The sequence below is a fragment of the Apodemus sylvaticus genome, chromosome 1 (assembly GCF_947179515.1).
Source record: "Apodemus sylvaticus chromosome 1, mApoSyl1.1, whole genome shotgun sequence".
Lineage (NCBI taxonomy): Eukaryota > Metazoa > Chordata > Mammalia > Rodentia > Muridae > Apodemus > Apodemus sylvaticus.
Window position 1 is genome coordinate 170612924 of NC_067472.1, and position 25737 is coordinate 170638660.

Consider the following 25737-nt stretch of genomic DNA (forward strand, 5'->3'; position numbering starts at 1 on the left):
ATGGGTTGCCCTAAGTGCTTAGTGCAATTTGATGTGTTTGGTGAGATGAAGGCACACAGAGGTCCAGTCACCTGCCTAATACACACACCTTCTGATGGTGAGAGCATTGAACCTGGTCCACCTGACTTCTGCCTTGGGTATTTTGCTACGGGACCCTGTTGGCTTTAACCAGGTGTGTGTAGTGTGGAGAGAAAGTGAAATCTTCAAGAAGTCCAAGGAGGCCTCAGAGAATCCTGACATTTTAGAACAGGAAACATGGGGAAAGCCTGGGGTGTCCCTGTCACTACCTCTCAGCTTCGCCATTTCCTAGATGTTTCCTCAGGTAAGTCAGTAATCCTGTTGTGCCTCAGTTTCCCTGTCAGCACAGTACAGATGCTGGTGGCCAAGTGGACATCTCCTGGGGGGTCTGGGAAGATGAACTAGGTTAATCCCAGGCCTCTTCAGTGCCGGGGAGCGTGCTGGGGCCTGCAGGGCTGGCAGGGGGCTGAGTCTGAGGCTAATGAGCAGGTGAGGCCACAGCACAGACGGAGGCTGAGCTCAGCGTCTGCTCTGAGGAAATGGCTGAGCCCGGGTCTCAGGGCCACACCGTCGGACCCTTGCTGCTGCTGCTGCTGCTGCTGCTGCTGCCCCAGGCGCTGCCAGAGGGGCCCCTGCTATTTGTGGCTCTGGTACGAAGCCCCCCACCCCACCTGCCCCACCCTTTACCTTCCCAGCCGGCCCTAGCCTGGTTCTCCGACGTCCCCAGGTGTTCCGACATGGCGACCGGGCCCCGCTGGCCTCCTACCCCACAGACCCACACAAGGAAGCCGCCTCCACCCTGTGGCCTCGAGGCTTGGGCCAGCTGACTAAGGTGAGGAGGGAGAGGGGGTGAGAAAGGGGGCTAGGGGACAGGCGACGAGGGTCTGCTGAGGCCCCCTCTGTCCCCAGGAGGGGATCCGCCAGCAGCTGGAACTGGGCCGATTTCTGAGGAGGCGTTACAAGGCCTTCCTGAGCCCTGAGTACAGACGTGAAGAGGTACTTTGTTGGCCTTTGACCCCAGAGCCCCCTTTGGTCTTCACCTCTTGTCTTTGATCTCCATCTACTTGACCCGCACCCCCGTGGGCTTCGAACATAGCAGGGAATCCACACTGACCTCTGACCTTCTCTCAAACTATCAGTCTTACCACTCACCCGACCTCAACCTTTGCCTTGATTGCTAAACACCCCATCCTGACCTTCTGACCTTTGAACCTGATTCTGTCTTTGATCCTTGCTTTGCCCTCTGATGTTTCTTCGGGGGTGGGGTTCTTGGTAAGGCTCTGGACCTGCACATGCTTGGCAAGCCCTCCATCACTGAGCACCACACCCCTTCCGACCTCCAACCTTTACTCTTTACCATCATCATTCGGACCTTCCTCTTCTGCCTTCTCACCTCCTTGGCTAGCCCCTGACTCCTCTGAGGACTGTGTACTCAACCTTAGCTCTGTGTCATTCAGTTCCCACCTTCAACAACTTGCCCTCTTACCCCCCAGTCTGTCCCCTTGATCTGATCTCAGCAGACCCCAGCAGTCCAGCACATCACTCAACTCTGACCTCTGACCTTTGATCCCAACTTCCAAAGTTGAAAGTTAGACACATAAACTCACTTTGACTTTTGACCCTCAATGTCTGTCCTTTGACCCCCTCTTCCTGACCTTTAACCTTCCCTACTCTGGAGCTTTTGATTTGGGACCCTGCTGACCTGACCCTTGGCCTGTCCACCCGCTCTGCTGCCCTCATCCACCCCAGGTGTACATCCGCAGCACAGACTTTGACCGGACACTGGAGAGTGCACAAGCCAACCTGGCTGGGCTCTTCCCGGAGGCTGCCCCTGGGAGTCCTGAGACTGACTGGAAGCCCATTCCAGTGCACACAGTGCCTGTGTCTGAGGACAAGGTCAGGGGGCTTGATCTGGTGGGAGAGACAGAAGAGTCTTGAGTTCAATGTCATTCGAATAACCTTAGTGAGACTTTCTCAAAATGAGAGAAAAGTTTAACAAGAGGACTGGGATGTCGTTTAGGGGTAGACCCCATCTTAGAATCCTCTGGTGAAGAGGGGCTGAGAGTGTGGCTCAGTGCTATCCAGCATCCCCCAGGGAGGAGCAGGGGGTGTGGCTTAGAGGTAGAGGGATAGCCTAGCCTGTCCAAGGTTCTGGGTTCTATATACAAAAAAGCATGGAGAACAATAAAGCTCAACACTGAGCGCGAGAGGGGCAGAGGCAGCTCCAAGCCAGGTGCATCCATTTCTGGAAGCCCAGAACAGCTGAGATCAGCAAGGTTAACCCTGGTAGAGCTGGCTGTCCAGAGTCGGTAAGCTGCCACCCCTGCCCAGCACGGCTGGCTACAGGGGAAATTGGGAGAGAGGCCAGGGCCAGAGACCCTGGTCCCATGGCCAACTGTGAGACCCCAGACTTGCTGCTGCTTTCCCTGAGCCTCAGTTTCCCCCAGTTGCTGAGGTTCCCCATGCGCAGCTGTCCTCGGTACCATGAGCTGTTGAGGGAGTCCACGGAGGCAGCTGACTACCAGGAGGCCCTGGAGGGCTGGACGGTGAGTGCTGGTGTGGGCTGCTGTGACTGGGTGCCAAGCGATTGGTGGGTTCATCCAGCCCTATATCTCCACTCAGGACTTCCTGACCCGCCTGGGCAACTTCACTGGGCTGTCCCTGGTTGGAGAGCCACTGCGCAGAGCATGGAAAGTTCTGGATACCTTGATCTGCCAGGTGACTCCTTTTCTCACCTCTCCCATCTGAGGATTTCAAATCCGCACTTGTCTCAGCTGTTCTATCAGGGTATTTAGCCCTGTGTACCCTGGTTTCCCCATCTGCATGGTGGGCATAGTGACAGCTGGTAAGATGGTGGCATAGCACATATATATCTCCTTTCCTGGTACCATTTCATTGGATCTTTCTAGAAAACCGAATGTCAGATTCCAAAGCATCTCTGGTCCCAAAGGGCTTGGTAAGGACTCTGGTCTGGTACTTGCTCTGGCTCATACTGTGGTGAGCTGATCTTTGAGGGGTTTGAATGAGGGCCAGGGTCTGGAGGGTTGGCTGTCAGTAAGGTGCCTGCCACACAGGCATGAGGAATTTGGATCGCTAGTACCTACATGAAAAAGCTGGGTGCAGCAGCTGACACCTAAATCCTGCTGATGAGGCTTTGACAGGAAGACCCTGGGGTTCAGTGGCCAGCCAACCTGGTCTACTTGCTGAGTTTCAGGCCAGAGGACCATCTGCAGTCTAATGCGCACGCACGCACGCACACACACACACACACACTCTCTCTCTCGGGGATGGTGACTGAGGACCCTCTTGAGACCCTCTCTCTCCCCCCTCAGCGTGCCCATGGTCTTGATCTTCCATCCTGGGCTTCCCCAGACGTCTTGAGGACTCTGTCACAGATTTCCGCTCTGGATATCAGGGCACATGTGGGCCCACCCCGAGCAGCAGAAAAGGCCCAGCTGACAGGGGGTAAGGTGTGGAGTCTGTGGGTTTGGGGGGAACTATTTTTCAGGTGGAGAGGGGGCATCTAAACACTCTCTTCTGTCCCTCAGGGATTCTGCTGGATGCCATCCTCAGCAATTTCTCACGGGCCCAGCGCCTGGGGCTGCCCCTCAAGATGGTCATGTACTCGGCTGTGAGTCCTTGGGAAGGGCAGGCATTGCTACAAGAGTGCCGGGTTATGGTGGTGGTCGGACTACATACAGTGCCTATGTAATCTCAGCCCACTGCCGTGGCTCACCCCTATCTCCTACAGAATTTAACTGCATCATTACAGACACAGGAAGGATGAGGGAGGGGGTCAGAGGAGCAAGACTTTAGACCTGCTGCAAGGACTGACTGCTGAATGGGAACTGCCCAGCCAGTTCGCATGTCTGGACAGTAGCTATGTGCCTGTGGTGTGAATGGGAGTGGTCTGGGGTTACTTCTAACTGGAGACAATCTAGGGGCTGGGGTCCTGATTTAGCTTCCATCCCTGGAAATTCTTTTCAGCATGACAGCACCCTGCTGGCCCTCCAGGGGGCCCTGGGCCTCTACGATGGGAACACCCCACCTTACGCTGCCTGCATGGCATTTGAGTTCCGGGGGAGCTCCAGGGACCCTGAGGAGGAAGATGGAGAGTGAGGATGGTGACGGCCTGGCCTTGGGGGGACGGGCTCTTCTTAGGAAGGGGAACTAGCGATGCTACTGTCCTTTCCACCTCCAGGAATGTCACCGTCTCTCTTATCTACCGCAATGACACCTCTCGCCCACCCCTGCCACTCAGGGTCCCTGGGTGCCCTGCTCCCTGTCCACTTGGGCGCTTCCAGCAGCTGACTGCTCCAGCCCGGCCGCCAGCTCACGGGGCCCCCTGCCATGGTTCTTATGAGCCTGCCAGCCCCCCAGGTGACAGCCCTCTGCGCAGGGGTGGGAGTGGGGAGTTCCCAAGGCCCGGGATTCACAACCCCCATGTTCTTCCTGCAGCCACGGTGCCCCTGCTGGCCGGAGCTGTGGCTGTGCTGGCTGTGTTAAGCCTGGGGCTTGGCATTCTGGCCTGGAGGCCCAGCTGCCTGCGGGCCCTGGGAGGGGCTGTGTGAGGGGGATGAATAGACACAAAGGCACCCCGAGCGGACACTGGATCCCAACACGTGTGCTCACTTGCAGCTCTGGCTTGTCACTTACTGTGCTCATGCGCGTGTGGGATAAGGCTGGGTGGGCTCCAAGCACTGTGCTTGCTCGGCCAACTCTGCAGTCAGGGGCTGCACACAGGGGGCAGGGCTCACAGTAAGCATGCGTGCAGGTGGGAACCTGTGGCCAGAGAGCACACAGGACTGAGCTGCCTTGAGCAACTCTATCTACCCAGGTAGTACTTCTTACTGGCAGAAGAGATGGAGATAGGGAATCTCCCAGAGCGTAGTCTAAGGTAACCAGTGTCTTCTGTAAGCCTCCCAAGTCCCTGAAGTGGAGGGCTTAACTCTTCCTACTAAGGAGCAGTGTCATTGCCATCACCCGGAGCCCCGAGCCCACTGTCTTGTGTTCAAATCATTCCCCAGAGGCCCCAGCCAACACTGGGAAAGCCAATAGGTGTTCCCTGTCTAGAGGTTTCCTATGGGGGAAGTGCATCAAGACCTAAGGAAGCTAAGGAGCACACACTGGAATCCAAGCTTGAACTAGTGCGTCTGATTCCCAAGATCCAAAATAAACCCGCATCAAATGCAGGCTCTAAGGTAGGGATAAGGCCAGCCAGTGGCTGTGACTGGCCCCCACCAGCCCACCTTTCCTCACCAGACCGCTGGAGTATCCTCTGGAAACAGGCCAAAGGTGGGCAAGTGCGCCTGTGCCTCACCTGCCCTGGACCCAGCTCATCACCCCGATTCTACCCACGCCGGAACCGAATCAAACAGCACACCCCACAGAGGGCAATGAACCAGCCATTTAATAGGAACTCACGAAGGCAGAAGTTCCAGGGCTGCCCACCTCGAACCTCCACTAAATCCAGATCTGCACTGGCCAGGGGCCATCTGTGCAGCCAGGGAGACGAGACCCAGCTGGAAGGTGCTTCAAAAGGGAAGGGCATGGTTAAAAGGAAAAGGGGACAGGGTCCCCAAAGAAAAATCTTTACAAAAGGGGGTTCTCTCCCCAAAACCAAAGTGTCACATAAGCTCAAAATAAAATATAAAGTAAAAATGCTGCATTAGAAAAGTTTGCAATGTTAAGCCTTTACAATAGGGAGACTAGCCCGAAAGTGTCAAACATCCAGTAAAGTCCACGGAAGTGGGGCCTATACCTAAAATACTATGTAAGTGTTGCATTGAAAAAGTAAAAAATTCAAGATGGCCTGTATGTAGTGCTTTGGGGCCCGTGTGGAGGCAGAGGGGTGGGAACCCTGATGTGGCTACACATCTTAGCAGGGCCTTAAGCTCCAACGCGAGGGGACTAATTCCAGGGCCATAAATAAGCACCCTAGATTCACAGCAAACGGCCCCGTGGCTCCCTTTCCACATGGGCTGTGGCTAGCTAGGAACATGCACACTCCTCCCTGGGGCCACGGAGTTGGGCTTTAAGTGCTGTAGGGTGGGAACATGGCGGAGGGATCACCAAGGTGCTTCCCAGTCACCAGGTTCCAGGCAGCCTCTCTGCAATTCCTCTTCCCACCCTCAAGTGTCCTCTTGAAGTCAGTGCAGGACTAGTCATGACGCACCGGTTGCTCTTCCCCACAGGCCTGGTCGGAGTAAGGGGGCGGTGGGGGCTGCTCCTCGGTCAGCCCATAGTTGGGGTGGCCACGGCTGCGCTTGGCTTCTTTGATGTACAGTTCTAGGAGTACCTTGGTGGGCTGCCTGTCTACTTGCTCCCGGGGCACACCGTGACTGAGCAGCCAGCCTAGGAGGTCCTTGCGAGTTGGGTTGGGCCCCAACATGAGCTTGGTGCGGCCTGGATGGCTCTGGCGCCAGAGCAGCCCCACATCAGCAATAGTCTGGATCTCCATCACAGCCTCCAATACTGTCATGCCCCGCACCAGCAGGCTGACCAGTGAAAGGCGCAGCTCAGAGGGAGCTGCTGTGAGCAGGCGCCGCTGCAGGCCTTGAGTGAAGGCCACGTCCTCCGGGGCCAGGTCCACAGGCCCTTCTGGGTCAAGGTAAATCCACTCAATCATGCCCAGCTCACGCACCAGCTGGATGCCTTCCTCCATGGTGGTCCAGGGCCTGAAGGGTAACTCAGTGGCCTCAAAATGCAGGGAGGATTCCCAGCGCTGACGCCAGGCCTGCAGCAGCCAGCTCAGTAGAGTCTGGCAGCCAGCCCCCCGCAGGGCCTTGCAGCGGTAGTTAAAGATGGCATCATGGGTGAGGTCACCCAGCAGCCCCAGCTCCCCAGAATTCAGGGACAGGGCAGGGCCTCCCTGGTCATACACCCTCAGGATCCAGGTGACCATGAGCTCATTGGGGTTTTGCTTGAAACGCCGTGAGATAGCCAACAGCTCCGTGTAGGTGTAGTAGCGGTCCCCCCGGCCTATCTGGGTGGGCACCAGCACTCTCTCCGCCATGGCCCTCACAGTCTCAAGGTAAGAACAGCAAGAGGGCTAGAAGCAATGCTGTCGCAGAGGCTGCAAAAAGACACAGGGCAAGCTGGTAGGTGACAAAGGAGTACACGCCCACCCAGCATCACCCGAGAATGGGAACCCCTCAGACTCCCGGATGTCAAAGGTCCTGGAGGCACAACATGTCACCATGGTGGTCAGAGCCCAGTGCTGTATACATCACAGGGGTTCCCAAGAGCGGTATGACAAGATGTCTCATAGCAATCTGGTCCAGCTTCTCCAACCACTCTTTTGTGTAAACCATTATACTCCTACTCCAGACAGTTCTGCTCTTACCTGAAGAGAAGTAGGCTGTTTGAAGAAACCACCTATAGGCAGGAAGGAGCGGGGACAGAGGTTGGCAAGGGACACGAAGATCATGGCACCCCCTATTCATTCCTCCTTGAGTCAGGACCCCTCAGACCCACAGGTGTCAAAGGTCCCGGGGAGCTCTATGTCCTCAGGATGGTCAGAGCCCAGTGCTGGACATCAGAGGGGTCCCCAAGCACACAGAGTGTAAACTGAGCTGTCTGTACTAGCAGTATTAATACCTTTACCCTATGTTAGGCAGCCCTTCTGCTTACCTGGAGGGAAGCCTGGTTGTCTGAAGGAACTGCCAGTCTGTTAGCAGGAGGGAGAGAAGAGGCTAGTGAGATTCATGAAGACCACACCTTCTCCATCCATGCCCTTTGTAGCCAGGGCCCCTCAGACCCCAGGGTGTCAAAGGTCCCTGGGGGCACCACGTCCTCAGGATGGTCAGAGCCCAGTGCTGAACATCAGAGGGGTCCTGGTAATATTAATACCCTCCCTTTCTAAGGTCCTAGGGCCACTCAAAGTCCCAAGGAGGACAGTGTAACCCAGTGTTCAGAAATCCAGTCAAGAGAATGGGTGACACTTGGTTTCAAAGAACCCAGGCCGCCACTTAGGGGTCTATAACACTTCACCGTTTATTATGTGGGCAAAGTTGGCCTTTATATTCCCAAGAAGCTTCTACCTTCCAAGGCAGAAGATTTCTGATACATTCTACCACACCCCCACTTCTTACTCACTTAGTTTTGTATGTAGTTCTGGATGTGAACTCAGGATCCTCCTGCCTCAGCCACCTGGAAAGTTGGAATTATAGGCAGGTGCTACAATTATCCCTCAACTGTCCACGCTGACCTGCAAGCTGTAGACTGAGGCTGGTCTTGGTCTCATGTCAGCCCTAGGGCCGTTTGGAATTTCCAGGGTGTAGTGAACACGTCCCTATGTGGCTTCTGCCCTTCTCTCAGGCCGTTTCCCCCTGAACCAACTCTTCAACCTGCCTGAGTTAGAGGCCAGCACCACCGTTTCACCCTGCAACTTGGGGAAGTAATGACTTTGCATTCTGCAGAGAAGAAATGACACCTGCCTAAGCCCCTGGTGAGATGTGGTGGATTCATTCCCTTCAAATACCATCCCCTTCTCCTCCACCCAACAGTCTGGTTATATAGCACAGGCTGGCCTTGAGCCCTGTAACTGTTGCTTGATTAAATCCAAATTATAGAACCGAAAAGGAAGGTATACTATTCTTCTATGCTCACAATTATTTAATAGAGCTATAAGCCTCTATTCTGTGCAGAAATGAGCTGTCTAAAGATGCAGCCACGTAATATTGAAAAATTCAGCCCCAGTAACACTCACCCCATTTCACCCATATAACCAGTGGTTGTGGAGTGGACAATAGGTAAATTTTTATCCTGCCTATTCCATTCTGAGGACACAGCCTGTGAGCACCAGGTCTTATTCTCCAGCTCTCAGTATTCTTTTTCAGTTCACATCTTTGCCCAGTGCACAGAGATGTTCAGTGCGATGCAGGACACTTTGTTACTAGCCTAAGCCCAAATGGTCAGATAATAAAACATCTTGAGGTCAACATCGGAGCTATTGTTTTCCCTGCTCCCAAGAAACAAGGAGACATTCTTCTAGAGCTGAGAACTTGTTCTTTTTTAGATTAACGTGCGTGCCTGTTTTCTGATAAATCTTGTTATTTTAATAATGGCACCTATGTAAATTCAAGGTTCTTTTTTTTTTAAAGTATCATTTTACTGTACAAATTATTTGCTAGGCCATAAACGATGCTCAAAGGTGCATTGTCTTCACTCCCTAAATCCACTGGGCAGGCGCCAATGCTGACATTTTGCTCCCTTTACTGAGTTTGAAAATTTGGTCCTTTCTGCACCTTACCCAGTCCTTAACCCTTAGAAGGCAGAAAATACTATCACTCTCTCTACGTAACTGTATCTAGGCGCCTGCCCTTGATGTACCTGCTTCATTCAGTACCCATGTTTATTGAGGTGGCTTACTGATGGGCATGGAGTTATGAACAGCAGGTCTGGGGTCTTTCCTACCACCTGACAGATCCCATCTTAGAGCTTTAATATGTAATACCCTGTAATTGCTGGTTCATTAAATCCAACTTATAGAAAGTAACTGAAAAGGAAGGTACACTATTTTAGGTGTGGATAGATTAAAAAGGAAAGGTTCTCACCACAGCAAGATGATGATGGATGGCTACTTGGCTTCAAGTTATACCTGCAATACCAAAAGGACTTGGTGAGGGTTGTGTGGGGACAGCCCACAGGTACAGAACATCAAATTTAGAGGTCCTCAGACCTCCAGGTGTCAAAGGTCCTGGAGGCGCACTGTGTCCTCAAGGATGTTTGGAGCCCAGTGCTAAACATCATAGGAACCTCAGGCTTTCTGCAATGTCAAAGCTACTTGTCTTCAGGGATGGTGCCCAAGCTAACACAATATAAAAGCTTGATAAACACAAAATCCACTAGATGCTCCAATTTCCCCAGTCCAATAGGTCCATAGATTCCCTAGGGACATGATGTTCCCCTGTCTTGGCTGTATCTGCTAGTAAGCTTGAAAAACAAAACCTTCAAAGACACAAATGGGAGAACTAAGGGGATTCTACGGAGCATAATACAAACAAGCAAAACCCTGCTAAGATATATATATATATATAAACACACACACACACACATATATAATATATAAAAACAAGGCCCAGTGACTTACTCAGCCAGATTAGAATCACCCTGTGAAAGCCATCTGGGAGATGACTTAGCAAGGAACACAAAGAGAACAGTAGGATCCCAGGATGAAAGAGTCTAATCAAGTGTGATAATGGCACTGACCAGTAGGCAGAAAAAGATTGGTTTAGAGGCGTGTGGTTAAAGTATTTTGGGTGAAATATGTAATTTACTTGAGTAGCTGGGGCGAAATGCTTATCAGGCCCAAAAACAAAATCATTAGCTATCTCGTAGCCATTAGTATTAGTATCCTTGCAGGTGAACAAAGCCCTGGCTCCCTTTCGCCTCGTCTACTCCTACCTGCTGCTCCGATGCAATCCAGTCCTCCACGTGCACTCACTTCCGCCTTGGTAACTCCGTATCGTGTATCTGCCCCTACACCCCATCCTCCTCCAGCCCTCCATGTTCTAGGTTGCACAAAAATGCCAAAATCCCACACGGGGGAGGGGCAGTGGTAGAGATCTCCTACGGAGAGAACCTGCAGGTAGCACGGGGCTGTCATTGGGAGGAAAGATTCTATGTCACACACCCCCCTCCCCGTCACCTAAAAAACGGGAAGATGGCGGACAAGACCCGCGACGTGAGCAGCAGAAATGGCGTAGCCCGGCTAAGGCAAGACAAAGGAAAGCCCGTCCCGGCATCCCAAGCGCCACAAACCTGGCGAAAGGCATCGTCCCGAAAGTACCCGCATCCGCCCCTTCCAGAGACACCCCGGTTCCGACCCGAGCGTGCCCGCGGCCCCAAGCAGCGCCCTTGAGCCCGTCCGTGCGACGGGTATGCCCGTGATCAGGCCATGGGTACCTCGAGACAACGCGCTCCCTAAGGCGCAAAGCAGCACCACAGACGGGAAGGCGCCGAGGCCGACATCGTGAAAAACTCACCAGGACAGACCTCACCTCGCACGCGACCGCCACAGGCGCGCGCCGCAGCCGCGTGTCCCACTTTATAGCGCGCGCCGCCCATTGGTCCCACCCACCGCTCCCGCAAGGCCCCGCCTCCAGAGGCGCTTAGGCCCCGCCCTGAGGTGGCCTACACTTAAGCCTGAGCCGGGAATCCCGCTGTCATGGTGGCAGAAAGAATAAACGTCTGTTGCTGCTAGAACGTTCCTGAACAGGTGATAAGGTATGTTGTTTCCAAAGAGGATGAAACGAATGACGGACATATCTGGAAGGTTTTCCCTTTACTTTCGTCAGGCAGCTCTTAGACAGCTCCCAAGGAGGGGCGGGATGAGAAAGGTCCCCTTGGGGTAGGGGTGGGGCCAGAACCGGAAGGCCCCGGATTAGCCAGCGCGGCAGGGGAGTTAATCCGTGCTGCAGAGTTACACTTACAGGCCTACCCTGGAGCGGTCGCAGCTGCAGGGCGGGGAGTCAGGGCCAGCACAGACTGGCAGACTTTTAGGGAACCATGGGTGTGGTGTAGTTAGAGGACTGTGTTCTGTGATGTGCGGGCCCCGAGCGGGGACGCTAGGGCATAAGGCGGGGATCCCTGTGCCAGGGGGAGGGCAGGCTGGGTCTGGATCCTTGGGTGTGAGGGAGGGTGGATGGTGTCTTGACCCTTGCGTATGACGGGGCGAGGCTGGAGGGCTAGACTAGTGGGTCTGAGGAAGGAGGCGGAGGTCTGGACCTCCTAGGTCTTGGGGATAAGGGTCAGGGTTCTGAATTCTTGGATGGATTGGAGGCGGGTCTTCAACCACAAAATTAATAGAACATTTTTTAAGTCTGTACCTCATACCATTTCTCTTTTTCTTCTTCAATTTGCCCTCCAAATAGTCTTTCCATGTAACACTCTTTAAGCTATCGATTCCTTATTGTGACCTGATTATTCTTTGTTTAGCTGGTCATTAGGGCTCTCATTCCATTGAGGAGATTGGCCTCGGAACCTAGTGGTCTGAAGTAAAGGGAAAGATTCTCATAGGGAAATGAGTTTCCATTATTGCTGCTGGCTCACACCAGAGGAAAGTCAATGGTTTCACGAGACAAAGTCTCTCTATAGGACAGGCTGGTGTTGAGGTCAGAGATCTTCCTGTCTGCCTCTATGCTTGGCTTCCATGACCACATTGATGGTTAATATGGTCAACTTGGCCAAATCTAGTATAACCTAGAAAACAAGCCTTGGAGCATACCCTGTGGACAGTTATCTAGGTTAGGTTAGCCTCTGACCATGCCTGTGCACAGAATACCTTGATTAGATTAGTTGACCTGGGAAGGCCCACCCACGATTGGGTGACCTTGGGCTGCTTAATTGGAGAAAGCTGAGCACAAGTGTAAATGTCCCTCTGACTGCAGATGCAATGTGACCTCCTGTCTCCTTGACCCCCACCCTACCTCACCATGTGATAGACTGCACCTTGAACTGTGAACCTGTCCCCTTAAGTGGATTGTATCGGTGTTTATCATAGCAACAGAAAAATAATCAAGACACATTTCTCTTTCCCCATAGCATGGTTCCCTTTACCTTCATCTATGGGCACATTTTTGCATCCGTCTGCACAGTATTGGGACTGTTTATTTGGTCACTTGTAGATCTAGTCTAGGAACATAGACATGTTGCTCATCTCTATTTAAAAATGCACACATTTGCTTGGGGAATGTGGCTCAGTTGGTAGTCTGTCTGTCCAACATGTAGGAAGCACTGGGTTCATCCCCAGCATTAAACCAGGCATGGTTGTGCCCACCTACAATGCCAGCAAGAAACTGAGGACTTAGATTCCATCTTGGCTACATGGTGAGTTCCAGACTAGCTTGAAATACATGAGAACACATTTAAATTCTTTGTTTTGAAAATAAAATTGGCTTATTTTAGATTTATATGTGTGAGTGTTTTGCTTGCATGTGTGTGTGCTTGGTACCCTCAGAGGTCAGATGGAAATGTTGAAACTGGAGTTATGGGCAGGTGGGAACTGCCAGGAGAGTTTTGGGAATCAAACCCTGGCTCTCTGCAAAACTCTTAACAGCTGAGCCATCTGTCCAGACCTTTGTGGGTTTTTTTTTTTTGTTGTTGTTGTTGTTGTTTGTTTTGTTTTGTTTTGTTTTGTTTTTGATAACTCAATTGTGCAGTTCTTTTTTCAAATTTATTTTTATTTTCATTTGTGTCAGTGTGCATGTTGGGGGCGGGGTGTAGATGCATACATATGAATGCAGTACCTGCAGAGGCTAAAAGGGCAGAGCTGGAGTTACAGGCAGTTGTGAAGCACCCAACATGGATGCTAGGAACTGCACTCAGCCTTCTGGGATAGCAAGCAAGAACTCTTAACTGCTGAGCCGTCTGTCTTTATCAACGTGAAGAGACACCGTAGCCAAGGCAACTCTTATAAAGGAAAACATGTAGTTGGGGCTTGCTTACAGTTCAGTGGTTTAGTCCATTATCGTCATGGTGGGGAACGTGGCAGTGTGCAGGCAGACACCGTGCTGGAGGAGCTGAGATCTACATCTTGATTCACAGGCAGCGGAAGGAGCCTGTGTTCCACACTGCACAGAGCTTGAGCATGAGAGACCTCACCGCAAAACCTGCCCTCACAGTGACACACTTCCTCCAACAAGATCACACCTATTCCCACATGGTCATCAGTGGCATCAATAGCATCAGTCCTATGGGCCAAGCATTCAAACACAGTCTGGGGAGGGGGCTATACCTATTCCAACCACCACATCGTCTCTCCAGCGCTTTGATCATGCAGTTATTGGATATGAATTTTGTAGAGACTATTATGTGGTGATATCCAAAGGTTGGATCTGTGTAGTATATCATTGCCTCTACTCTACAGACAAGGAAACTGAGTCCCAGGTGGGTCGTCCTTGCTGTGAGTCATGGAGCTAGTAAGTAACAGTTTCTAGACCTATGAGAATGAGCAAAGAGGCCCTCATTTCCCTGGGTGGGACACGGCAGTGGACCTGGCCAGTACTGGGGTGTTCACCTGAGTTTTAACCCTTCCCCACTCATCAGAGGACTCTTGGCCCCACGCCTCCCTCCCAAAGCCCTACACCGAACAGGCTTGTGTTTTGGGCCTTTGGGAAGAAGAGAAAGGGGTGGGGAGGTTGGACTGCAGGAAAAGATGGGAGGGGAGCTGAGGATATGAGCAGGATTTTCTCAGGAAAAGTGGGATATTGATTATAAGACTAAAGGTTGGAGCTAGGGAACAGTGAAGCACGCCTTTAATCCTAGCATTCAGGAGGCAGGGGCAGGCCCATCTCTGTGAGTTCCTGCTAGCCTGGTCAATATAGTGAGACCCTATCTCAAAAACAAAAAACCACAACAGAAGTCAAAAGAATTATAAAGGGCGAGGTCAACAGTTCAACAAGCATTAAGCACCCGTGGCCAGGTGGTGGTGGCTCACACCTGTAATCCCAGCACTCTGGAGGCAGAGGCAGGTAGATCTCAATGAGTTCGAGGCCAGCCTGGTCTACAGAGCGAGTTCCATAACAGCCATGGCTACACAGAGAAACCCTGTCTTGAAAACCACCCCCCAAATCCTATCCAAAACAAAACAAAACCCTACCATTTGTTTACTGAGGACCCTTACCCCAGTCTTTTTTCTGACCTGTTTTAGCCCCGAGTCCCTTTTCTATCCCTCTACTCAGGAGGACAGAGATGGACAAGGTAGGGGTAAGGAAATATGGCAGTTGCATGAAGTGCTTCGTTCAACACACAGAGTCAAAGAAAGAAATATTCTGGGCAAAAGATATTTTTCTTTAAAATATAAATTAGTATTCTGGGTTGAAGGGAGTCAGACATTGCATAGTGTGAGTACAGGGGTGGATTGTCAGGCCGCCGACGGCCTATGCAGACAGACCATTGGTGTTAGTTTATTGTCATGCCTTACGACCATGTGGCCTGGAGTGACAGGATGGACCAGAAGTTGATGTAGTTCAGATAGGAGAAGAGACCTGAGAGAGAAAGAGGGAGGGCAGAAAACACAGGTCCGTAGGCTAGCCTCACCTTGTACCCCCACACTGTCCTAACCCAGCCCCTGCCCCATCCTTAACCCCAAGTCAACTTCACCCTCAGCTTGTCCCCAACCCACCCCAAGCCTACAAGAATCCTCAGCCGTGGTTCCAAGCCCAGTCCCAGCCTCCCTGGCCCTGTTTTGAACCCTACCCTGACTCCCAACAATCCCCACAACACCATCTGCACCACTGAGGCCACGCCAGAGCCCAGGCAGACCAGTCATGAAGAAGAAGAAAACATTGATCCAGGCAAGGTAGAAGCTGCTTCCCAGTGTGTAGGTCATGCCTTCCTGGAGGAACTTCCGGGCTTGCATCAGGTAGAACAGCACCCCCAGGATGATGTTGATCCCTGTGCAGCACAGAACAGGGGTGAGCCCACCCCACCCTAGGTATAGTCACAGGCTGTGGCTTTCTCCCTGTGCGGCTGCTTTCTTTAAACTCCCCGTGCAGCTGAGGATGACCTTGAATTCATCCTGCTTCAGACACGCACCACCATGCCATGCTCAGCGTATACAGTTTGGGGATGGAACCCAGGGCTTTGTGAACTGAGCTACATCTGCAGGCTTCTTTTCTCTCTTCCTGTAACGTCTTCCGTCTGTGTCTCTCTCCATTCTCCTTCCCTCCTTCATTTCCTACCTTCCTCTTGGTTGTGGTCATTTGGAGATAAGATTTTGCTTTATTTATAGCCCAAGCTAGCTACTGGACTCATTGTGTAGTTCAGGCTGACCTTGAACTTGCAGATACCTTGCTCTAACCTCCCAAGGGGTAGATTGCAAGCGTGTGCCACCACATTGCCTCTAATGTCTTTGATTTGCACCCTTGGACTCCTGACAGTATGTAACCATGATGTGAGACACTGGAAGGTTTTGTGACTCAAAAGCCAGGCCTCTTACCCTGCCTCTGCCCCTTACCTTAGAGCAGCCTCTTGTGTGTCCGAGCCTCAGTATTTTCATCTCTACAGTGGGTATTACCACCAGCTCATCTTTGAGGGCCATCATGAGGGTGTGTGGTGATTGGTATGTATATGACCCCTGGTTAACCTCAAAGACTGTGACAGATTCTCATTATTATTGCCTTCTTAATGTTGGGAATGTGGAACCACACAGAGAGGAAATTAAATCATTTTAGGTGATTTGAATCAAGAGGAATTGAAGATAATTTGTGAAAGGGGGAAAAAAGAAACTCTTATTCAAATTGGACAGAATTGTGCCCTTTTTGTGTGTTATTGGAAATAACACAAGATGTTCAGTTAAAATGATAGAATTATCTGACTGAAAATGCCTCGTTTTTAAACTAAGGCATTTTCTATTAACTGTGACTTATATTAAAATAATTAAGTTTTTTGTTTTTTGTTTTTGTTTGTTTTTTGCTTTTTCGAGACAGGGTTTCTCTGTGTAGTCCTGGCTGTCCTGGAACTCACTCTGTAGACCAGGCTGGCCTCGAACTCTGAAATCCGCCTGCCTCTGCCTCCCAAGTGCTGGGATTACAGGTGTGCGCCACCACGCCTGGCTTATTTTATTTTTTAATTATATGTGTGTGTGTGTGTGTGGTGTGTGTGTGTGTGTGTGTTTGTGTGTGGTGTGTGTGTGTGTGTGTGTGTGTGTAGGGGGTTGGTGTGCACAACTGCTTGCAGTGCCCATCGAGGCCAGAGGAGGGCAGTAGCTCCCCTAGAGCTGCAGTCACAGGCATCGGTGAGCTACTATGTGGGTGCTGGGAACAGCGCTCCACTCCTCTCCAGAGCAGTATGTGCTCTTAACCTCCAGTTGCCTTTGAGGTTCCAACAATTATATTCAGACAATCAGGGGAGCGCTGCCTTCAATCCCAGCAGCAGGCAGGCTGAGGCAAGGAGGCTGGATTTCAGGACAGCCTGGGTTACAAAGTAAGACTTGGTCTCACAGACAGACACAGTGATGATATAGCCGGAGCTGCAAGATGAAGAGACACAAGCCAGCCAGCAGCACACAGGAGCTACATGCTCTGTCCTCAGCACCGCTCTGGTCTCAGCACTGCTGTTTTACAAAAACCTTTTGTGATACTACTGGAAGTTGTGGTCAATTACTATCAAGTCCAGGAGGACAACATCACTTGTACCTAATTAAAATGCCCTCAACCTGTCCCAGTCTGGGTATGACTATGGACATGAGATGTTCTAATCAGCATGTCAATTTTGAGTTACTTGGGAGAGGCTAGGAGATCAAATTCACAGTGAATGTTAGTTATCAAAGTAGCATGAAGTGCTGCCCTCTCGTTATCTCAGCTATCCTTATGTCCAGCTTCCTGAATGCTGGGATTTCAGACCTGTGCACCGTTCATGACTTCTTGGAAGGGCGACCACATGGAGTACCTCATTTACACACGCTCAGAGTCTTAGACCCGTCACTACCCTGAGTGCTTTGGATGGACCCTTCCAAAGAACCACCCTTCTCTACTTGGTAAAGAGGAACACACACAGAGGGGTGAGGGAGGAAGAGGATGCTTGTGTAGCTAGTCAGATTAGCCAAACCACCATGGGGCTCCATGTGGTGTCAGGTAACAGGGTTAATATTTTGTAGTTGAGCGTTCTCTACATTTTCACATGGCAGAGACGATTGTCTCCACTGGGCTGAGATGTGGCTCTGTTGGTCGAGCGCTTGCCTAGCATGTATAAATCCCCGGGTTCCGTGCCTGACACCACATACACACGGCACGCCAGCACACACCTATTATCTCAGCACAGGAGGAGCAGAAGATCATCGACATACGGGACACAGTTGGCTGCATATATATGAAGATCAAGGTCAGCCTCAGCTACGAGACCCAGTTTTTTTGTTTTTTGTTTTTTTTTTTTTTTTTTAAGAAAAATGAAAAGCTCCACTCAAGAGATAAGAAAAATGTGCCTTGGAGAGATGAAGTAGCTTGAAGAAAACTATTTGGAAGGTGGGACAGAACTCCACACGGAGCTGTGTAGAGAGGTTGGGGTCCAGGAAGTGTTGGCGAGGAAAATAGGTGGAAGGTGTCCTTGGATTTTGGTTGAAGAAGAGGATGGAGTTGACTTGCTTGGGATGAGTTTCAGAGGGAAGTTCCTAGCTGGTAAGCTGGAGTGTGGACAGGGAAAGAGGTGAAACTAAGGTTGGATCGGGACTGAGGATAAGGCTGAGCTTCTCAGAAGGACAGGGTTGGGTTGACTTTGAGACAATCATGGAGGGTTATGAGGCTTGAGGCCAAGTTGGGTGTTGAGATTTGCGGAGAGGCTGAGGAGAATAAGGAGGGTGGTTTGGGAAAACATGTATTCAGGATGGGGTGGGGGTGGACCCAGTGTCCGGGAGGAGGACTTGTGGTTCCGATTTGCTGGCAGTGAGATGGGAGCTAAGACGATGAGGCTGTTTCCATGGACGGAGTCATCGTGACGGCTGGAGATTTGTAAGGAGGTAGAGCTGGGGCTGAGGGTGAAGATGAAGGTGGGGTAGGCTGGGATAGAGGGGATGGGGACAGCCTTTGCGGTGGGCACCCATGGACAGCATCGCAGGGACGTACCTGTCATGAGACTGCAGATGAAGAGAGAGAAGTCCATCAAGGGCAGGTTAGTGCTAGGGAAGAATATGGTGCTGATGAGACCCATGCACACGCAGAAGCTCATGACGCCGGAGATGAGGAGGCAGGCCCAGGCCATGTCCAACAAATCTGGGGAAACAGGAGAATCCATCACCAGGACTGTGCTCAAGACATGGTTTAGCAGTTGAGTGTGCTTGCTGCTCTTGTGCAGGACTGAGTTCAGTTCCTGTCACCTACACTGGTGGCTTACGATCACCTGTAACTCTAGTTTCAGGGACTATGATGCTGCCTTTGGCTTCCATGAGGACCTGCACTAATGTACACACCACACACAGACACACACAGATGCATAAGTGAAAAATTTGAAATAGGTGGTCATGGCGCATAGCTCTAACCCCAGCTCTTGGGGGCAGAAGAAGATAGATCTCTGTGAGTCTGAGGTCAGCTTGGACTGTATATTGACAACTTGTCTCCAATAAATACACCCTTAAAAATAAAGATGGAAAGGTGGGAGAGTGCCTGACATCAACCTCTGGCCTCCACTCATGTAACATGCACATTCACACGTAGAGACACAGACAGATACAGGCACGGACAGACAGACAGACAGACAGACAGACGCACACACACACACATACTGGTAGAGGCCAGAGGAGGGCCTCAGATTGCCTGGAACTGGAGTTACAGGTGGCTATCAGCCTTGTAAGCCACCCAGGATTGAACTAAGAGACAGGAAAATGAAGTCTTTGCTTTGCTGAACCCTTCTCTCCCCAAGTTGCTTTAGGTCATAGTGTTTTATCACAGTAATTAAATCCCCTACTAAGATTGTTCCTGAGGAATGAAACCTGAAGTTGTCTTCTGGCTTCCACACACACAAGCACACACAGGTGCACTCACATCTGCACACTTAGGCGTGCACACACAAACCAACACTGAACTGCTCTAAAGAAAAAAAAAACAAGACAAAAACAATGAGTATTGCACGCATCAGATCTGGCACGTGAGGTACGCTTTTTGATCAGTGACATCAGGCTCTCGGGTGTGAAGACATTGGGTGGGTATCAGAGTAACCTCAGGAGAGAACTGTGCTTGAAGTTCTCTGGGACAAAGAGGAGATCTGGGCCTCTGGAGGGAGGAGGACAGGGCCAACCTTACACGCATTCTTATCGTATTCATTCATGCAGGAGATGTCAGGGCAGCGCATGAAGAAGATGGTGTCGATGGGGATGGTTTGGGGGCCAGCAGGGTCCCCTGGGGGTACTAGAGGCACTTGGAAGTGGATCCAGGGTTTCCACAATGCGATGAGGCTGAGCATCACCATGCCGGCCGCAGTCAGCACCAGGCTGAGGTGCCTGCTGATCTTCTTGGCTTCCAGCAACAGCCTCCACCCTACGGGAAGCAGTGTCCAGCATTTGCTCTGAGTCCTGTGACAGATCATGTGACTAGCATCAGCAGGAAGCCCATCTACCCTGTCCACTCACCCCACCATTCTTCAGGTCCCACCTGAGAAGCCAGACGTGGTGGCACATGCACGGAAGACAGAAGCAGGAGGGTCTCTGAGCTCAAGGCCAGCTTGGTCTACACAGGGACCCCGAGACCCCATCTCAACAAAACAAAACACCAGATCTTATCTTTGTGTTCACACCCAGGTATTCCTCTACCCACTGCTACACCCCCCTCCCAGTTTCAAATGCAGTTGTAGAACTCCAGGCTTGCCTATACCCTGCCCCCACATTCCTTCCCCTGTACTCACCTAGTAGGGGTCATTGTTACGGAAATGCTGGACAGTTTCGAGGAGCTGTCTAGAGTACTGTGATTGGAGATAGAGTCGTCTGAAAACTCTCTCGAGCTCTCCTTGGAGTCCCAGACAAAGGACTCGAAACTTCTGACGCTGGCCTGTGGGCTCTGGGTTATGGAGGGGGGGACATCCACACTGGGCCGCATTTGTTTTCTGCTGAGGCTGTATGACTGGGCTGTGGAGGGGTGGCTTTCAGTTTCCATTGGTGAGCTGCGGAGTTCTGACTGGGCACTGGACAGGGCATGAGAGCTTAGGATGCCCAGCCGGCGGTCATGGTAAAGGGAGGCCATCTCTCTGGAACTGAGCCATCGATTGTAGGCCACAGACTGTATGTCTTGTGTAGAGGACTGGAGACTCTGAGGAAGGGTCTCTTGAGTACTTAACCTTCGCGGGAGAATGATAGATGGGGTTGATGAGCTCTGTGCACTGACCCTGCGAGGGGTAAAGATGGATGCTGGCGGTTCCTGGATGCTAACCCTTCGGGGCATGGGTGTGGATGTTGACGGGTCCGCGCTGCTTAATTTTCGAGTGTGGATGATAGGGATGGGTGCTTGTGTGGGGGCCTTCTGACCTTGGGTGCCATCTAGGAAGCTTGAGGTCATTTTCTGAGAGGCCGGGGTTTCATTTTGCCTGCTGTTGGGAGCTGCTGTCTCTTTGCTCTGGGGGCCAGACGAGTTCTGGTCCATGATGAAGAGCAGGATGGGGCTGGTCTCTGAATGCACTCGGTTTGCATTAGACTCTTCCAGGCACTGCCATGGCCTCCTGGATACCTGTCACTCTGACTCCAAGGCTATGTGTCCCTCTATCTGTAGCTCCAGCTTTCTGTCTCTCTGTCCCTAGACAACACTCAGGGATTTGGGCTAGGTAGCAGCTGGGGGTGGGGTGGGTTCTATGACAGTTGGAGGGGTTCCAAGAGGCTGCGGTTGGCCATGGCCTCAGACTCCATCATAACCCTTCGTGAGTGACCCTGCTGTTAGGGCTGGGCTAGTGGGGCAGGACAGAGTATGGATTGGGTAGGACAGGGTGATGCTGGGTTATTGAAGGTCTGAGCTAGGCCTGGCTAGGATCAGGGCGAGGCAGGCCTGAGAGTCTGGAAGGCCTGAGATCTGAACTCATAATTCCTTTTACCTCCTCATGTCTTCCCATCAATTCCCAGGGCTGCTCTGAGCCATTTCTATCTTTCGCTGCAGTATTTGCCCCCATGCCTTGCTCTGCTTCTTTTCTTTCCTGTCTGTTTTCTCTTCCTTTCACCCTCTGCTGAGGCCTCACACAAGACTAGGTCTGCTTCTTGCTTCTGAAGACTTCCAGTCTGGGGTTGTGGGGTGGGGTGGGGTAGGAGAAGGACCTAGCCGCACCTTGGTAAGGACTGAGGCAGGCATCCCAGACAAGGGGAGGGAGTTTCGAAATCCCTTCCCTAAGGAGGGTATGATGTCTGCAGTCCCAGCACTCAGAGGCAGGAGGATTACACTGAGTTTGAACCCATCCTGGGCTACAAGAGGCTGTTCCAAACTAATAACAACAAAAGCAACAATTGAAAACATTCTGTTCTTTCCCCAAACTTTCATTTGATGAACTTTAGAGGATCACTCACAAACGTTATGTTTGTTATATAAATATCTGCATTATTAGATTTTTATTTAATTTTTACATTTATTTGTTTTAAGATTTAGTTATTTCTATTTTTATCTTATGGATATTGGCGTTTTGCTTGCATGCATGTTTGTGTGAGAGTGTCAGATACTCTGGAACTGGAGTTGCAGACGGTTGTGAGCTGCCATGTGGGTGCTGGGAATTGAGCCAAGATCCTGTGGAAGAACGGCCAGTGCTCTCAACTGCTGAGTCCTCTCTCCAGCCTCATTTATATTTCCTTGTGTGATGTGGGAATGCTTATGTGTCCGTATGTGCACCAAGTGCTCGTAGAGGCCAGAGGAGAGGGATCTGGACTGCTAGGCCGCGGGTGCTGAGAGCGGAACCCTGACCCTTTGCAAGGTCCATCCGTGCGCTTGACTCTGAGCATGCTCTCCAGCTCCTGCGTAGTGTGTGTGTGTGTGTGTGTGTGTGTGTGTGTCTGTGTGTGTGTGTGTGTCTGTGTGTGTGTCTGTGTGTGTGTGTGTGTGTGTGTGTGGTGGTGGTGGTTGAGAACCACAGGGAATATGTGGAAGTCAAAGGATAAATTCTGAGAGTTGGATTTTCTTCCACCATGTGGGTTGTAGGGACTCTGAGGTCAGGTTATTAGCCTCTGGTAAAAGCTTCCACCTGCTAAGCCTTATCTTTTTGGCCTCTTATTAATTAATTGATTGATTAACTGATGAATTAATTGATTATCTAATTGATTAATTGTTTTCTGTCTATGCCTAGCTATGCCTAATCTCACTATGTAGCTCAAGTTGGCCTCAAATTCAAGAAAATCCTCCTGCATCAGTTTCTCAAGTGCCCGAGATCACGAGCAGGTGGCAGCATCCCAAGCTTGGTCAGGTTTCGGTGACTGTGTAATATTGAGAATCCAGGTGTTAATTTTTTGTTTGCTTGTTGTGTCGAGACAGGGTTTCTCTGCACAGCCCTGGCTGGTCTGAAACTCACTCTGTAGACCAGGCTGGTCTTGAACTCACTGAGATCTCTCTGCCTCTGCCTCTAGAGTGCTGGGATTAAAGGCATGTATCACTACACATGGCCTTAGTAAATGCTGTTAATTTTTTTATTTTAAAGGTCAAAGGTGATTTTTGAGCTGTGCTTGATTATATGATACATTCTAGTTTAAAAGTTGCTAAAACTGTGTCTCAGAGCAAGGTGTGGTAGTGCCTGGCACTCAGGAGGCAGAGGCAGGCAGATCACTTTGAGTTCAAGGCCAACCTGATATACATAGTGTGTTCTAGGTAGGACCCTGTCTCCACACTGAAATCTAAGAGCAAGCCGTATTATAAAGTGGAGCAGGATGTGATATATCCCCTTGTTGAGATATATGTTTGGGTACTACAACTTTGCTTAATTTCAAAATTAAGCAACGGTGGTTTAAATTGCAGACCTTGCTGGACTAGATGGCACAACTCTGTAATACCAAGACTCAATATGCTGAGGCCAGGGCCCGTCAGAATGTTCAAGTCTGTCTGGTCTGCATAGTGAGTTCCAAGCCAATATTGAAATCCTATCTAAAAAAAAAAAAGTAAGCAAAAGCCAGGTCGGTGCAATGGCTCAACTGGTAAAGCACTCACTGCCAAGCCTGGAGGCCTGAGATTGGTTGATGATTGGAATCCACGTGCTGGACAGGCAGACTGACTCCCTCGGTCTCCTCTGCCTTCTACATGTGTTTTGTGGCTCTCATGCTCCCCCTTCCTGACTACAAAAACATAGAAACAAACAAATGTAAGCGCGCGCGCGCGCGCGCGCGCGCACACACACACACACACACACACACACACACTCAAAGCAAAACCAGGGCCGAGGCTGTAGCTCAATAGACTGGTCGCTTAGTGTGCATAAAACCCTGGGCTCCAATCCCCAGCCTGGCACAAACCAGGCAGAGTGGTGCACACCTGTCATCACATGACAGGAGGTGGAGGCAGGAAGGTCAGAAGTGTAAGGTGATCCTGGGCTACAGTTTGAGGTTAGCCCAGCCTGGGCTCATGTGAGACCCTTTCTCAAGAAACAGCAACCAGAAAGTGTCACTCCCCTCCAGGGCCTCATTAAGGGTGCAGCTTGGCAGCTGCATACTTTGGTTCACACCATTGATCCAGGAACTTAGGAGGCAGGGACTGGTGGACCTTTGCGAGTTCCAGGTCAGACTGGTGCACACAGTGTACTCGGGCCAGTGAAGCCTACATAGGGAGACTTTGTCTCAAAAGTTAAACCACCAAGCATTCAGCATGGGTTCCGTTACAGAGAAGGAGAAATACCTAGCCTTTGACATCTACTTACTGCTGCAGATTTCAGATCAATCCCCTCTCGTTGAGCATCTAGACTATTCCAGCTCTCGTGGCAATTTTCACATTTGACCTGGGTGTACGCATGTGGTCATTGTAAGCTCCAAGAAGGCCAGGCTAGCCCGAATCCAGGCTAACTGAGGAGCCAGTGATCAACTGTCCTCCAAGTTCTCCTCTGAGTCCTAGACCTCTGTGCCCGAGTTCTTCTGGAAACTACACTGTTCTTTGCTCTAGAGGGCGAGAAAGGAAGCATGCATCCATCCACTCTTGAGTTCATCTACGGACTCGTTCATTTATGTCTCTTCATGATGCATAATCATGCTGGATTTGAGGCAGGTGTGCTGCAGCCCACGAGGCCGGTGCCAATGGGAAGAGTTGAAGTGTTTCCACAGGGAACTGGCTGTAGATGAGAGGGGGAAATGGAAACAGGAAGAGGATGAAGGTTGGCATGCAGAGAGAGAGAGAGAGAGAGAGAGAGAGAGAGAGAGAGAGAGAGAGAGAGAGAGAGAGAGAGAAGATCCAGGTTCCTCAGAACTTTTTCTCCCTCCCCAGCTGACCTGCTCTGTTCCTGGGAGGAGGACCGAAAGTTGGTCCTGCGTGGCTGGTCCCTCGTCTTCATCTTCCTGGCCACGTTGTTGGTGTTCAGCGTGGTGGATGGGCGGATGGCTTATGTGCATGGTCCATATACTGGCTTCGTCGGCCTCTGGATCGACTGCAGGAGGCATAAGTGTGCCAACGTAGGCCAATTCACTGGTCAGTGTACACATAGACTGTGGGTCCTTCCATTGGGTGCTAGAAGTGACTGAGGGTGGGCCACTGGAATCTCTCTGGGGGAGTAGGTTAGGCCATTGTTGGTCGGTAACTCTGAGCGGCAGTAGAGTTATTTTAGAATTTCTAGGTAGTAATTTTGGTAATGTGAGTGGAGGTGATGTTTTTTTCTTTTCTTTCTTCTTTCTTTCTTTTTTTGGGGGGTGGTGGTGGGAGGATTGCAGGAGATAGAACCCAGAGCCTTACACACACTCCACAGGGGCTCTACGGCTGAGCCACACCCCTAGAAAAACCTGATTGGAGGATCTAGGCAGGCGCTCTACCTCTGAACCATGCCGCAGCCCCCCATTGGGGGGGATTCTACACAGGTGCTGAGCTGCATTGCCATCCTCTGCCTTGTCCGGCACAGGGTCGCATGTAGCCCAGGCTGTCCTCTGGCTCAGTGTGTAGCTGTGGAGAACCTCGAGTTTCTGATCCTCCTCCCAAATGCGGGGCTCCCCGGCATGTGCTGCCACCTTCAGCTCAGCACAGTGCTGAGGATGAAATGCAGGACCCCACACGTGCTAGGCAGGCATTCTGCCAGGAAGCCCCAGCCCCAGGACCCCCAGACCGCTTTGACTTTGTATTTGGAGACAGATAAGATCTATATGTCTCT

The 25737-nt window shown here is 51.2% G+C and overlaps 3 protein-coding genes and 4 non-coding genes across 14 annotated transcripts; 1 reads left to right on the top strand and 6 right to left on the bottom strand.

Moving 5' to 3' along the window:
* Positions 1-557: 557 nt before the first annotated feature.
* On the top strand, positions 558-4589 carry Acp4 (acid phosphatase 4). The gene is made up of 11 exons (XM_052164431.1): positions 558-668; positions 746-850; positions 928-1014; positions 1768-1914; positions 2466-2564; positions 2641-2736; positions 3351-3483; positions 3567-3649; positions 4006-4133; positions 4220-4398; positions 4477-4589. The coding sequence occupies exons 1-11, from the start codon at positions 558-560 to the stop codon at positions 4587-4589; spliced, it is 1281 nt and encodes a 426-aa protein (XP_052020391.1).
* Positions 4590-5410: 821 nt separating this feature from the next.
* LOC127670123 (Friend virus susceptibility protein 1-like) lies at positions 5411-11080 on the bottom strand. Of its 7 annotated transcripts, none has more exons than XM_052164441.1 (7): positions 11007-11080; positions 10426-10603; positions 9576-9619; positions 8116-8169; positions 7651-7687; positions 7364-7395; positions 5411-7093 (listed from the first exon to the last, which is right to left on the bottom strand). In XM_052164441.1, exon 7 carries the CDS (start codon positions 7031-7033, stop codon positions 6179-6181), a length of 855 nt encoding a protein of 284 aa, XP_052020401.1. In that variant the 5' UTR covers positions 7034-7093; positions 7364-7395; positions 7651-7687; positions 8116-8169; positions 9576-9619; positions 10426-10603; positions 11007-11080; the 3' UTR covers positions 5411-6178. The 7 variants fall into 7 exon arrangements, with proteins under 7 accessions (XP_052020401.1, XP_052020416.1, XP_052020415.1 ...); XM_052164456.1 differs by having other exon boundaries at positions 10426-10590; positions 11007-11058; XM_052164455.1 differs by having other exon boundaries at positions 10927-11016.
* Positions 7166-7258, bottom strand: LOC127676602 (small nucleolar RNA SNORD88). Its single transcript, XR_007976058.1, has one exon. It is a non-coding gene; the product is annotated as a small nucleolar RNA SNORD88 (small nucleolar RNA).
* On the bottom strand, positions 7478-7567 carry LOC127676598 (small nucleolar RNA SNORD88). Its single transcript, XR_007976054.1, has one exon. It is a non-coding gene; the product is annotated as a small nucleolar RNA SNORD88 (small nucleolar RNA).
* Positions 7765-7854, bottom strand: LOC127676600 (small nucleolar RNA SNORD88). The gene has a single exon (XR_007976056.1). It is a non-coding gene; the product is annotated as a small nucleolar RNA SNORD88 (small nucleolar RNA).
* Positions 9689-9779, bottom strand: LOC127676601 (small nucleolar RNA SNORD88). Its single transcript, XR_007976057.1, has one exon. It is a non-coding gene; the product is annotated as a small nucleolar RNA SNORD88 (small nucleolar RNA).
* A 3860-nt stretch (positions 11081-14940) lies between the features above and the next one.
* Positions 14941-21083, bottom strand: LOC127682520 (uncharacterized). Of its 2 annotated transcripts, XM_052178843.1 has the most exons (5): positions 20353-21083; positions 19755-20023; positions 18582-18728; positions 15286-15417; positions 14941-15008 (listed from the first exon to the last, which is right to left on the bottom strand). In XM_052178843.1, exons 1-5 carry the CDS (start codon positions 21081-21083, stop codon positions 14941-14943), a joined length of 1347 nt encoding a protein of 448 aa, XP_052034803.1. The 2 variants fall into 2 exon arrangements, with proteins under 2 accessions (XP_052034803.1, XP_052034812.1); XM_052178852.1 differs by lacking the exon at positions 15286-15417.
* Between the last annotated feature and the right edge of the window lie 4654 nt (positions 21084-25737).

Excerpts from the sequence above, each read along its gene's own strand:
- LOC127670123 (XM_052164470.1), bottom strand. The coding sequence starts at position 7,033 with ATGGCGGAGAGAGTGCTGGTGCCCACCCAGATAGGCCGGGGGGACCGC.
- LOC127682520 (XM_052178843.1), bottom strand. The coding sequence starts at position 21,083 with ATGGACCAGAACTCGTCTGGCCCCCAGAGCAAAGAGACAGCAGCTCCC. Across the intron at positions 15,418-18,581 it reads CATCTGCAGTCTCATGACAG|GGATCAACATCATCCTGGGG; the intron begins GTACGTCCCTGC and ends TGTGCTGCACAG. Across the intron at positions 15,009-15,285 it reads TTTCTTCTTCTTCATGACTG|GTCTCTTCTCCTATCTGAAC; the intron begins GTCTGCCTGGGC and ends TTTCTCTCTCAG.
- Acp4 (XM_052164431.1), top strand. The coding sequence starts at position 558 with ATGGCTGAGCCCGGGTCTCAGGGCCACACCGTCGGACCCTTGCTGCTG. Across the intron at positions 1,915-2,465 it reads TGCCTGTGTCTGAGGACAAG|TTGCTGAGGTTCCCCATGCG; the intron begins GTCAGGGGGCTT and ends AGTTTCCCCCAG. Across the intron at positions 3,484-3,566 it reads AAAGGCCCAGCTGACAGGGG|GGATTCTGCTGGATGCCATC; the intron begins GTAAGGTGTGGA and ends TCTGTCCCTCAG.